The following is a 12,113-nucleotide window of genomic DNA, read 5'->3' as shown; positions in this document are numbered from 1 at the left end:
CACTGCGGTGACCCCGGGGCTCTGGTTTCCATCTCCCTGTGAGGTCAGAGGCGAGGCCCCAGGGAAGAGGCCACTCACGACACCTCCCTCCTGCCAGGGCAGGGATTTGCTTTTTCTTCCTCTCCACAGCCCCGCTATCCATCACCCCAGCATCTCCCCACGTGTCTGCACAGAGCCCACTGGTGGCTCACCCCAGCACCACAGCCCCGAGGACTTTTTGCTGCAGCCCCAGCGGGTACCGGGGTGGCAGGACCTGGGTTTGGGGCCACAGGACGGGCGTCACCCCACAGGGACAGGCCCCAGCTCACGGCCTCACCGCAGGAGGGAGCGGGGAGCCCGCGGCACGGGGCTGTGGGGAAGGAGCGGGAGCCATGAGCTGTGCAGCCCCGGTTGTTTTTTCCTTGCTCTGCAGCTGAAGAGAGGAGAAAAGTAACGAAAACACAGCTCTGTAGAAGAGCCAGGCCTGGAGAGGCAGCTTCCGCCCCGATCCCAAGCAATTATCAGCCGAATGCCAGATGTTCCGATGCAATGCCAATGTCAGGGAAAATAAATCTTTGGCAGGTTCAAGGTCCCCGCCGGGCCGGCACACAGCGGCTCGCGGCTCAGCCCCGCGCGAGGCGGGGACGGAGCAGCACGGGGCGGCCGCTCCGCTTCCTCCCGCCGGGCATTGTTCCCCTGGGAAGCCCCGGCCGCATGCCGGCCACTTGCTATTTTTGAAGCTAGGTGTTTTCAGGGGTAAATACGTCCCTGCTGGCCTTGGGCACCTTCCTTTGCACAGGCCCTCGCCAAGGCCGTGGCCCAGCTCCTGCAGCGGGCGCGCGCTCAGTGCTCGCTCTCGGGGCAGCGCGGCGGGGCCGGGCGGAGGGGTGGGCAGGGGAGCTGCAGGTCGGGGCAGCCACGGGGGCCCTGCAATGAGCCAGCTCCTGGTGAGGTGGGCACACGGGGCTCTGGCACTGGGGACACCCAGCTTTGTCTGCAATGAGGGCGCCAGCTCCAACACCGGGGCGCTTTGCAGCAGTGGCACCCACCACTTGCCCAGGCTGCTGCTCTCCTTCCCGTCCCGGTGCTGGGTTTGCTGTAGGACACGGGACCAGCAGTGCCTGCGGGCACCCTGTGTACCCCCGCAGCAAGTGCCCGTTCAGGTGGCAGCAGCCGGGCATGCAGAGCCCTTGCCAAAGGCTGTGCGCAGCCCTGGGGGTGCCTGGGGACGGGCAGAGGGGCAGAGTGGGGCAAGGGTTCTGTGGCAGAGGGACGAGCTGGTGCCAGCACCCAGGAGGGGACAGGGCCCTGGGCTCCCAGTGACACAGGCTCCCAGGGAGGTGCTGGGAAGGGGGGCTGGCTGCCACTGGGTGCCTGCACCCAAAGGCCCTGCCGCAGGTTTGGTGGGGGTGTCCCCAGCAGCCACGGGCACAGAGGAGGCACTGCTGCCCCCAGCCACATAGTGACACCATCCCCATCACAGCTGAGGGACTGGCACAGCCTCTGCTTCGTGCTCCCGATGGGGCCAAGCCCTGCCACGGCCATCGCCAACCCCAGCTGCTGCCACCAAAGCCCCGGCCATCACCAAGGGGCCGGCACAGCCGCAGCCGAGCCCGTGGGGCTGCACCACCCGCCGCGGGACGCAGCCGCGCTTTGGCTCCTTGCTGGTGCGCAGCCTTGATGCTCGGCAAAGCGTATCTCCTTCTCGGATGTTATCTTCATCCACTCAGCTTATCTGCGGCGGGGCAGCCCTCCTGCCTGCGCCACGTTCCCGGAGCGTGCCTGCAGCAGGTGTGGTCAGCACTACTGTTGGCCAGAGCCGGCCGCCTGCGCCGCCGGCTGCCCGCAGTCCCTGACTCCGGGGCGCGTGGCGATAACGTGCGCGCGGCGAGGACTTTGGCGATAGCGTTCCCGATGACATTACCTTGTCCCCCGCATTCTTCCGATGCCACGCACGCCTTTGCTCGGGGGTGCGGGCAGGCCCGGCGCATGGCGGCGTGTGCAGATGGTGCGCAGGCAGCGCTGGTGGTCTCCTCCCGGGGGGACTCATTGACATATCAGTCACATAGTTCTGCATAATTGGGACTTGGATGCAGCCTCTCTTTATGTTTCCTCTTGGCAGTTGCCAACAACATGAAGCACTCCTGGGTCAAAATGACAGCCTTTTGTTTACTATTCCTGCTTATGTGCCTCATTTTCTTCAAGGATAAGAGCTCTTTATAGGAATCTTTATTGTGATGAGGTTAGCAGAGAGAAAGATTTCTCTCCAGCTTTCTCTCTCTCTTTCACAGCTGATTAGCAGGGTCGGCCCATGGGGAGAGCCATGTGGAGCTGGAACCCAGCGCCCTCCTCGGGGTCCCGCTGGCCACAAGCCGCCCCGGCCCTGGCTCAGCCCTGTCCCGGCAGCGCGGCCGGGAGCGGCGCAGCCCTGGCAGGGCCCTGGGCAGTGGCAGGGGAGCGGCAGCAGCAGCAGGAGCTTGCTGGGGTCGCACACCTCTCACCATGCTGCTGCTGTCCCAGCCATGGGGGCCCGTCCTTCCCCTGACCTCTCTGGTGTCAGCTCTGCCAGAAACGCCAGCAGCCATTCGTGCACCTGCGCCAGGCAAACCCAGAGGTGAGGTGCTCAGACTGCTCCAGTAAACGCAGCCCCACTGGTCCACTGCACGCAGCGGGCTGGTGTCCGGGTCTGAACGCTGGGGGCAGCGGCTGAGCAAAACGCGAGGGCAAAGCGAGAGCAGTTGGTGAGACAGTGGGGAGCTCACACAGGGGACGTGCCCAGTGATGGACACAATCAGGGGTCCATCCACAGCCCAAAGCCTGGCGGAGGCCCTGAGCACCACCCCAGCAGATCTTGGCTCGTCGCTGGGTCAAGCTGTGGCAGCACCACATGTGGGGGCCCAGCCTCACCTCACAGCCCCGTGGCCGAGGGGTGACACCCCTGGGAACTGCACCTCGTTGTGAGAGGAAAGCAGCTTATCCTTGAAAGTTACTTTGCGAAGGTCAAGAGTGGGACTGTGACAGAACAGCCTGACAAACACATCTCCCAAAGTCCTTGGGCCCGATAATGTATGTCCCATGCAATGTTGACACTAGTGATCCACCAAAGATCAGGTTAACAAGTTTGACGTTAGTGACAGCGTGATTTGTTCCGCGCTGGCTCTGAATTCATAGAGCGGCTGGCCTTCGGTGATAAACTATGGCACCGCGCGCACGAGGCTGTGGCAGTTGTCACCAGCCGGAGCACGGAGATGAAAAGGAAGCAGAGCTCTAATCAAAATACAGTGGTCAGTAGGGGTTGAGCTGGATATTGAAGCGTGCTGGTACTTTTCCCACTCCGGGCTGCTCTCCAGGCAGCCCTCCGTGCCCAGGCGGTGCCACCCAGCGCCTCCGCGCCCCCCCGGCCTCTCCCGCTCGGCTTTCAGGTGAGGACGACCCCAGAGCCCCGCGTGCGCCGTGTCCTCCGCCACCGCCGACCTTCAGGGCCCCTCGGGGGAATAAATCCAGGCAGTGTGGCAGCAAAGGCGTTGGAGCTGCGCCGCAGGTGAGGAGATGTGCTGTAAATAAGGACCATTAACACCTCGGAGGGGCAGCAGGAGGGAGGCGCTTGGCAGAGGAGCGGGGCAGCACAGCTCACACGGGGACCGAGACGAGGACACAATTTGCCCTGGAAGGAGCGGGGAGGGGGCAGGCACGGCGCTGCAGAGGGCAGCAGGGACCCTGAGGGCTCGGAGTCCAGGACACGGCCACCCTGCAGCCCCTGTGGTGGCAGGGAGGGAGCAGCCGAGCAGGGCCGGGGAGGCTCCTGGACCAGGCTTGGGGCCAGCTCCGTGTGCTGGTTCCTGCAGCACTGGGAAGAGGAGCAAAGCTCTCCCGGTGGGGAAGGAGGATCTGCACAGACACCCAGCCGGGCTGCTGGAGCAATTCTCCCCCTGACGTGACCCTGGGATTCTCCTCCCTCACCCCACCCGCACCCTTGGGAGGTGCCGTGCAGGGGCCGCAGGATGAGGCCGTGGCCTGCGGGCACAGCAAAATCCCTCCCGCGAGCACGTGGCCCCGGGGCAAGCTCGGGACCGGCCCTCGATGAGGCTGAAGGCGCTCGGCGCTGATCTATGGCCTGACACCTTTACTGCGGCTGCTGTAAGGGATTATTGTGAGCACCAAGTTCCAGCTCAGGGGGAATTACTGCTTCATCTGGCTGCAAATTACTGTCAGGGGCCCAGGCTGGAGCAGATCACCGTTCAGCCAGCCCTTTGCCTTGGCCTGGTTCTGAGACAGCTCCCCTGACCCCCTTCTGCTCCCTGGGGCAAAGCCCCTTTTAGGTCTGAACAAAGGGATTTCTGCTGTCTGAAGAAATGCTGGGGAATTTCCTAGGTACAAAGGCTGTTGGGCCAAAGTCCTGTCCTCACAGGCACCTCGCATGGATCCATCTGCTCCGTGCAGGACCCAGAACCACCGATTTTAGAAGTTTTGCAATTCACGAGCTGCAGAGCAATCCCAGGACGGACTCAGGGCCCAGCTGCTTGCTTGGTGCCGCCGCTGCGCTCAGCAGTGCGTGGGCCTCAGCCTGCACCCAACACCCACAGAGATGTAAACGCGAGAAGCACTTGTCAGCCTCTCACCACACACCCACCTCGGTGACATGGAAAAGCTCCAAACGCTTTCTGCAGTGCCTCCGGAGCTGCTGGTCAAGGCTCCCTGCTGCAGCCCTCGTGCAGACGCTGCCTCCTGCCGCAGCTCCTGCTGCAGCCGCCCCTCCTGCAGCTCCCGGCCCGTCCCGGCCACCCCCGTGTCCCCAGGTGACAGCCCCGCCACGGCAGCAGGCACAGCAGGCTGCAAGGAGGCAGCGGCAGAAAGAAGCTCTGTCCTCCTGTCCTCCTGCCTCTTGGTTAGGAGGGGATGCGCCGTGCAAACCGTTGCTCTCACATTGCCCCCCTGATGCCTGCCTGCTGATCCCAACAAGGTGGGATCGTGCACCCCAGGGACCCCCAGCCACACCGGGATCATGCACCCTGGGGACCCCCAGCCCCTCCCAGAGCCACCCCAGTTCCCGTGCCAGCCCCCCCTGCACCAGGGGGTGCCGTGGGTGCCACCGCACTGGCGCCCAGCCCCATCACCCAGATGAAAGGAAGCAGCAGCCTCGCCAGCGGTGCAGAACAATTCACATTTATTAGTTCATACAGCTAACACTCGCTACACATGCGTTCAACACTTATTGGTCACATTTCCACAGGTAGTCAAGTCACAGAGCGGGGCAGCGGAGCCGCGCCAGGCCGGGCTGGCAGGGAGCTGTGCCGGTGCTGCTGCAGCAGGGCCGCTGTGCCCCGCACCACGCCACACCGGGAGGACGTCCCCTGGGGTGCAGCAAGGTGACGGGGACACGGATCCCACCAGGCGCTCCCCAGGGCGCAGCACCCGACCCCAGCTCCCCGCTGCTAACGTGCCATGCCAGGCAACATCCTGCTTCCCTGATTTAGGCAAGGGATCGTGGGAAAAACGCAGTGTTTGACCGGGAGAAACCATTGCTGGGAGCATCTGCGGAAGGGCCCTAGAACCAAACTGGCCTCGGACCCACCCCAGGAGGCAGCAATGGCCAAGACGAGCACCACTGAGCGGGCTGGAGCTGCTCCCTTGAGATCCGCAGCCAGGACGTGCAGGCTTGTGGAGGCCCCAGGCCATCAGCGCCAGTCTGCGCTGTGCTGCAGGAACATGGAGCTTGGTGCCCCCGTGGCACTTCGTCCCGGGAACAGCAGCAGGACCCCCGAGAGCCAGGGTGCCCGTGGTTGGGGGACGTGAGGTCAGAAACCACCACGGGTGCACCTACCGGCACCAAGAGGCAGGGAACTCCTGCCCTTCACACAGCCCGCTCGTTAGCAACAAACACTGGCAGCATTTTGTTTTTCTCACAATCCCTTTGAGATGATAAACAGGATGTCACACGAGGTAGTTTTGTTATGGAAATCGAGTCAATAATGTTATCAACTATTACAAGACATTTCATAAATCGAAAGAAAACAATGAATCACAAAAGGCTTTGTTAAGGTTGATCGTCATCTGGTTTCAATTTCTGTTTCTTTTTGCCCTTGGGGGCATTTCTTCCACTGAACCGTGTTGCTTCTTTCATAGACTTGTTAGAGGTCAACTGCACAGTATCTTTTTTTTTTTTTTTCTCAATTTTTTCTCTCAAAGCGAAGATACCGCCTATACCGCCCTCACCAGCTTTATGCTCTGCTGGTTTACACTCAGCGTGCACTCCCTGGCTGCTGGGACAGCCGAGGAGGTGACTTTTAGCCCCACAAACCTGCTGCCAGGCTCCGTGCTGCTGCTCTGCCTGTGCCCAGCCCTGCCCGTGGCTGCAGCGGGCTGGATGGCGCCGTTCTGATACCCCCAGCAGCGGTGGGTGAGCTGCTTGTATACGTCAGGACACTTCCCAGCCAGGCTGAATGAGCCTACAGTGCTGGCAAACACGAGGAGGAAGCTGTACCAACTGCAGACCCCAACGCTCTCATTCCTAAGCCACACACTGACGGCAGGAATGGCTCTGCCAGCAAGAGAAGTGCCCACGTTTTCCTGTTCCGTGAGCACCTGAACCCGTTGAGCACTGAGGGCAAAAGGATGCAGCGCATTCACATGCTGCTTTGGACATGAGGTGCCTGCTGAAGGCGTGCAGCTGCCCACGGGGCTGGCCCCGCACGCTTCGCCCTCCCCACCCCAGTGGGGCTGCTGCAGGGCTGGGGGCTGGGGACTGAGAGCTGGGGGCTGCAGGGCTGGGGGCTGCGGGGCGCCAGCCAGAGGCACGGCACAGCTCTGCCGTGGGAGCTGCTGCTTGGTCCCCAGCCCCACGCATCCCTGGGGGGTTCCCCACAGCTACCGGAGGGGCCTAAACAAACGTCCCACCAGGGAAAGCAGAATTTGGCCCCCAACACCTCTGTACGGGGGCTTTATACAGGTCTCAAGGAGTCCTCCAGACAAGTCATGAAAGAAGCAACGGTTGCAACATCAAAACTCGGGTTTCTCTGGGTCCCATTTTAAATACTTATCCCTGAGCTGCTGTGCATTGCAAACAACACACTGAGAACCCAGAGAAACGCCACAGCTTGATACTGACATCTCACGCGTTACCCCCGATTTAAACATCATCTAAAACTTAAAAATTAGTTTCACACTTAAACTAGTTCCCCAAGTTTCCCCCTTTCTCCTGCCTTTTATGTGGCAGGGATGATTGCCGCTTATTATCCTGAGAAATACAGAAATAACATTTTCACAGACACCAAGCTTCATAGCTTCAAATCAAAACCAAGAAAGAAGAAAGAATGATCGGTAAATAGCACATTCACGGGAGAATTTTTTGTTGTTTTAAAAAATGTAATAAAAAGAAATTCAAGTGGTTTTTTTTTAGTTGTTTTTTTTTTTTTTTTTTTTTTTTAAAGGTTGGTTTGAAGGACAGAACTTAAAATCATTAACCTGAGCTGGCTTCTGTTCTGTGCACACGGCTGCAGAGCCCTTGTCTGTGTCGGCACACAGATGTAAGGGGGGCAGGACGGGCAGCGAGGGGCTCAGAGTGGTCGGCACCCCCAGGACAGGTACCTGCAGCCCACCTCCCGTGCAGGTCACTCTTGTTGCTGCACAGGGGAAAGGTTGCCCGCAGCCAGCAACCTGGCCGAGTGACCTGTCCTTGCCATTTGGAAACCGCTGCTCCCCCTCAGTGCCTGTGCTGACAGCAGCTGCGGAAGAACAGAATTTAGGACCTGCAGAACAAGCCAGAGCTACGCCCCGGTTCCCCAATGCACGCGATGCCTCTGCCCAGCAGTGTGGGCTACCAGGCGCGAGATGAGCAAGGGAACGGCCACTAGCAGGATTAACAACTACAAAGGAGCTTGCATGGGTGTGAACGGCTGTAGGGATAGCCCCTGCCGTATCCATTTGGCCATCTCCAGAACCCACTGGTTCAGAGGTTTGGGGCATCCCTGAGCACCCTGGCAGTCCCACAGCCCTCTCTAGGGACACGTTGAGGACAAAAACTTGCTCTGACACATGCGGTGGAGTCACGACTCCATTCATGTGACAGAGGCTTGACCCAAAGGCAAGCTTCGGAAGAAAATGCAGAGGTTTTCAAAGAGCTTTTTTGTTCAGGTCCCGGGGTCTTGCCACTCGAGCGAAGACTCATCGCCATCACCTGCAGCAGCAGTGCCTGCGCTGTTCTCTGTGCTGGCTGATGAGCTGCAAAACAGCAACTAGGAGACCTACACAGAGCTCCTCGGAATACGGGAGCCTGGGCATTTCAAATTTATGTCCCGAATCTCTGTCCGGATTAAAAGTAACTCTTCAGCTTTCTATTTGCACAAATACTATGAAGGAGAGGAGGGGGTCAGTCAGCCAATTTATCTTTCAAATCGGGGATAAAAATTGACTTGTCATGGCAGAAAATTCTACCAAAGACTATTATTGTTGATTGATTCCTCTATGACAGAAGGTCAGATAAGCAACAGCAGATAGGTACCAAAGATAATGAACTTCCCCCTACTAGCATTAAGCACAAATAAAATATGAGTCCCTGTAAACTGAATGTTACGTGAAGAATGGAACAAAAATTCCAACCTTTCCAGGGTGTCCTTCAAACCAAATTCACAAATACATCTAGCGACTGACCTAACGTCTCTACATTCTAGCTACGTTCCTACCTTCTTATAATACCTGAGTTTGCAATGCAACACATTCACTTTACCCTGTTTAAAAAATACAAGTCATTAGAGGACTTGGTGCAGAAGATATTCCGACTGACTGTCCAGTGAGTTACATTCTGGTTTGGTACATCAGCTTCTGCCTCACTTGTCAATGTAGTAAGGCTTCTTTACTCCCTACAATAAACCAATTATTTGTTAACAGATACTGCTGCCAATCAGCCTTTATACAATTTGGTTATATAACAGAAAGTAGAACACTCTTGACCGTTTATCATCTTATCTGAATTTAGGTGTGGTTTTTGTTGTTGTTTTTGGTACAGCATTAGTCTTGGGAGTATTTTGGATAAATACAGAATAGCAAATACGTTATTTTTGTTGGGTATTTGGCAACAGGATGACCACTTCTATGTACACTAATTAAAACAAACTCTCATTCATCAACAGATTATAAGAATTCAGTAATCATAGAATAAAATTACTGCTATGCAATTTAACAATTCCTTGAGTGTATAAAACAGCAAGCCAGAAGATAACCCGTAATAAAAAGATCATATCAAGCTATTTGGAAATTAAACTTAAAAGCTGAGAAATAATTTCTAACTTACAAACAGATATACTAAACTCTTACCATTTACACTTGAGGTATATGCTGTATGCAGAAGGCTTTCCTGAGAAATATGTGCTTGTCTCATTTTACAATCAGAAAGTAAATGAGATTTACAGAACCACCTTTGGATTTGTGAAGCTCTATCAAACCGAACTGCTGCTGGTCCCAGCAGCTGTTACCCGTAACATCATATTTAAATAATGAAAAATGAGCAGCTAGTGGACTTTTAGAAAAGGGAAACTGACAAGCTGGAAGATTCCCAACAGAACCACAAAGAACGCAATGGGGCTCGCCGCTAGTCAACAGCACGCCTCCGAGGAGAGGTCTGAAGGGAGCAGGCAGCGCCCAGCACCCAGCAGTGCCGTTGACTAACCTAGAGATGTGCCAAGCCAGTGGGTCACAAGGTCTCCTGGGTTGCAGCTGAACCCTCTGGGATGCAGGGGAAGGAAAGACGAGTGGTGAAGGCATTCCTGCTCACCGCCACTTTCATTTTCATCTCACAGCAACTTCACTCCCGAGCAGTACTTACTGCGTGCCATGCACAGCTGCTACCAGGACAAGACAAAAAGGGAGCGACTGGTTCCTCCTCCCCTGAAGGAACACAAGCTGCTTCCCAAAGTATTTTAAAAACAGCATTCAGCAATTTGTTACCTGAATATTATATGTAGTGATAGAGGGAAGGAAGTCCAGGCAGGGTAACGTGGCAGCCTAGGGGAATCTTCCTACATTAACTGTTAATGAAAGATCAGGAGCTTGTCCCCTGCGCTCCCCACCACCACCACAGGCAGGATGCCATGAGATTTCCTATGAGAATACCCAAATGTAGATAAGCACCAGGACTTAGCAGTTACTCATACAGCTAACCTGCTGTCATTAAACCATCTCTCCATGCAGCAGAGTGGTGTGGAGGTTGCTGGATGGAAATCCCAGCCTTGCAACGCCTGGGACAAATGGCTGACCAAGTACTGTACTCACAGTATTTTTTCCTGGTGCAGAAGGATTCCACGGAGCAGTAAAACTGTCCTGGCAGAATACAACTATGGATCATGCCCTCCCCAAGTCCAGCAGAGGAAAGCATGCCAGAGGATACTGGAGTCCCCGGTCACCATTATGCAGGTTACATTTAACCATGAGGGGGGTCAACTGGTCCCAGAAACAGGCTGCTTCTGATTGCTGCAGTGCAGAAGTCTCCCCAGCAGTCAGCCACCACCTTGGGGGCATACACTAGAAGGGGCAATCCTGCCTCTTCTCTCCTGCTTTTATGAATGTAAAATGGATGTTAAAGAAGCAATTAGAAATTACTTGCAGTTCCCTCTCTCTACGAGAGTACCTTGCTGTTGTAATGTCAGAGGCCAGCTACAACCTGCAACAGCACAACTTCAATCGAATGGAAAGGAGCAGCAGCAGTGGCAGGCCAGCTGGTAAGGCTGGAGACGGAGGGCAGATCGCACTCCTGCAGCTCCAGGAGGGAACGGGGTTGCAAGCCCTTCTTGGCCTGGGAGCACTGCAATCCTGTGGGCAGAATTCAGGGAAACTGCAGGCACTGCCACTTGTGGCTGAGAACTGCCAGAGGAAGAAAAACCAACTGGCTAAACAAACTGTTTCTTCTTTTCCTCTCCCTGTAATCTTTTTTTTTTTTTTTTTTTTTTTTTTTTTTTTTTTAATTTCCTTAAACAATAACAAAAATAAAGCTTGGCACTTCTCTAACACCCACGTCTCCAAAACTGTCCATTTGGGAAGCTAACAGCTCTGTCAGTGAGGTGAGGCAGTTTGCGCTCTTCGACAAACGCTTTTGGATACAAATCACGGAAAGAGCAGTGCGTGAACAGCATCTTCTCCTTGAGGTAGTCTTAGTCATGTCAGTCCCCAGCCCCAAAATACAAAAGAACTAACCCTAACAAACACTGTCACATTAAACATCTTCACATTCTGTAAACTGCTGGAGAATGCATCTGCTGCATTCATACAGAACCATGTGCATCGTGTTGAAGATCATACATTCAACTCTGTCGTGAAATAAATATATAGGAAAAAGAGTAAAAAAACAAAAACAAACACAAAAGGTTCTTGCTACAATGGCAGGGACACCCGTTGCCCCGTCTCAGCACTTCCCTCCTGCCCTGGTCATGTTTCCCCCTTCCTCTCGAGGTGAGCCCGCTCCCTGCCTGAGGCACAGAGTAAGGCACGGGTCGGGGGCAAGCTGGGCTCACTCTTTGCTCGCGCTCGTCTTGCAGGAATGTAGAACGGCCTTAAAAAGGAGAGGCAGCTGCTCCAGCGGGACGTTCACCATTTTTCCTGTTAAGAAAAAGGCCAGAATTAGCAGCCATTCCTGAATCAGATTTCCGAGAGACACCTAAGCCAGCACCACTGACGATGGTTTTACCTTGAACCTCTCAGAGAAACAGTTAATCATCCTACTGCTACATTAGACATTTGATACCCATTTGGACACAACAGGATTTATTATTTACTGAAATGAAAGCTAAATAAATGGGCAAAGTCAGATCAAAATGATTTCTCCACAATGGAGCAGTATTTATAGAAACTGGGAAAGACTAAATGCTGTCTCTCCTCTAACTCCCCTGTAGATCTCGGTGAGTAAATTATGTGAGCTATTATGTGATTATTATCTACTTTGTTACAGCAGGGTAGGATGAAGCATACAGAGCCTTGACACGGGGAGGCAAGTATCTTCCTTTACCATAACACTTGGGAACAAACAATGCCTTAATAACACCAGACAGTGTGGATCTAATTAGTGACACAAGTGAAGCTGACAATTCACCTGCATGTTTCAGATATGCTAACGCCCAGAGGAGCTGACGCCCAGGGTTTACCCCGTAGGA

At 55.2% G+C, this 12,113-nt stretch overlaps 1 protein-coding gene across 6 annotated transcripts in view; it reads right to left on the bottom strand.

The window, feature by feature from the left end:
• Positions 1-5,126: 5,126 nt before the first annotated feature.
• NR6A1 (nuclear receptor subfamily 6 group A member 1) overlaps positions 5,127-12,113 on the bottom strand; it is a 75,821-nt gene continuing 68,834 nt past the window's right edge. For all 6 annotated transcript variants that reach the window (XM_084493694.1, XM_084493695.1, XM_084493696.1 and 3 more), the window contains one exon: positions 5,127-11,562. In XM_084493694.1, the coding sequence (XP_084349820.1) occupies positions 11,474-11,562 (89 nt within the window). In that variant the 3' untranslated portion in view covers positions 5,127-11,473. The remainder of the gene's footprint in view (positions 11,563-12,113) is intronic.

The sequence above is a fragment of the Aythya ferina genome (genome assembly GCF_964211825.1).
Source record: "Aythya ferina genome assembly, chromosome: 20".
Classification (NCBI taxonomy): domain Eukaryota; kingdom Metazoa; phylum Chordata; class Aves; order Anseriformes; family Anatidae; genus Aythya; species Aythya ferina.
This window is presented reverse-complemented; position numbering and strand designations above follow the sequence as displayed.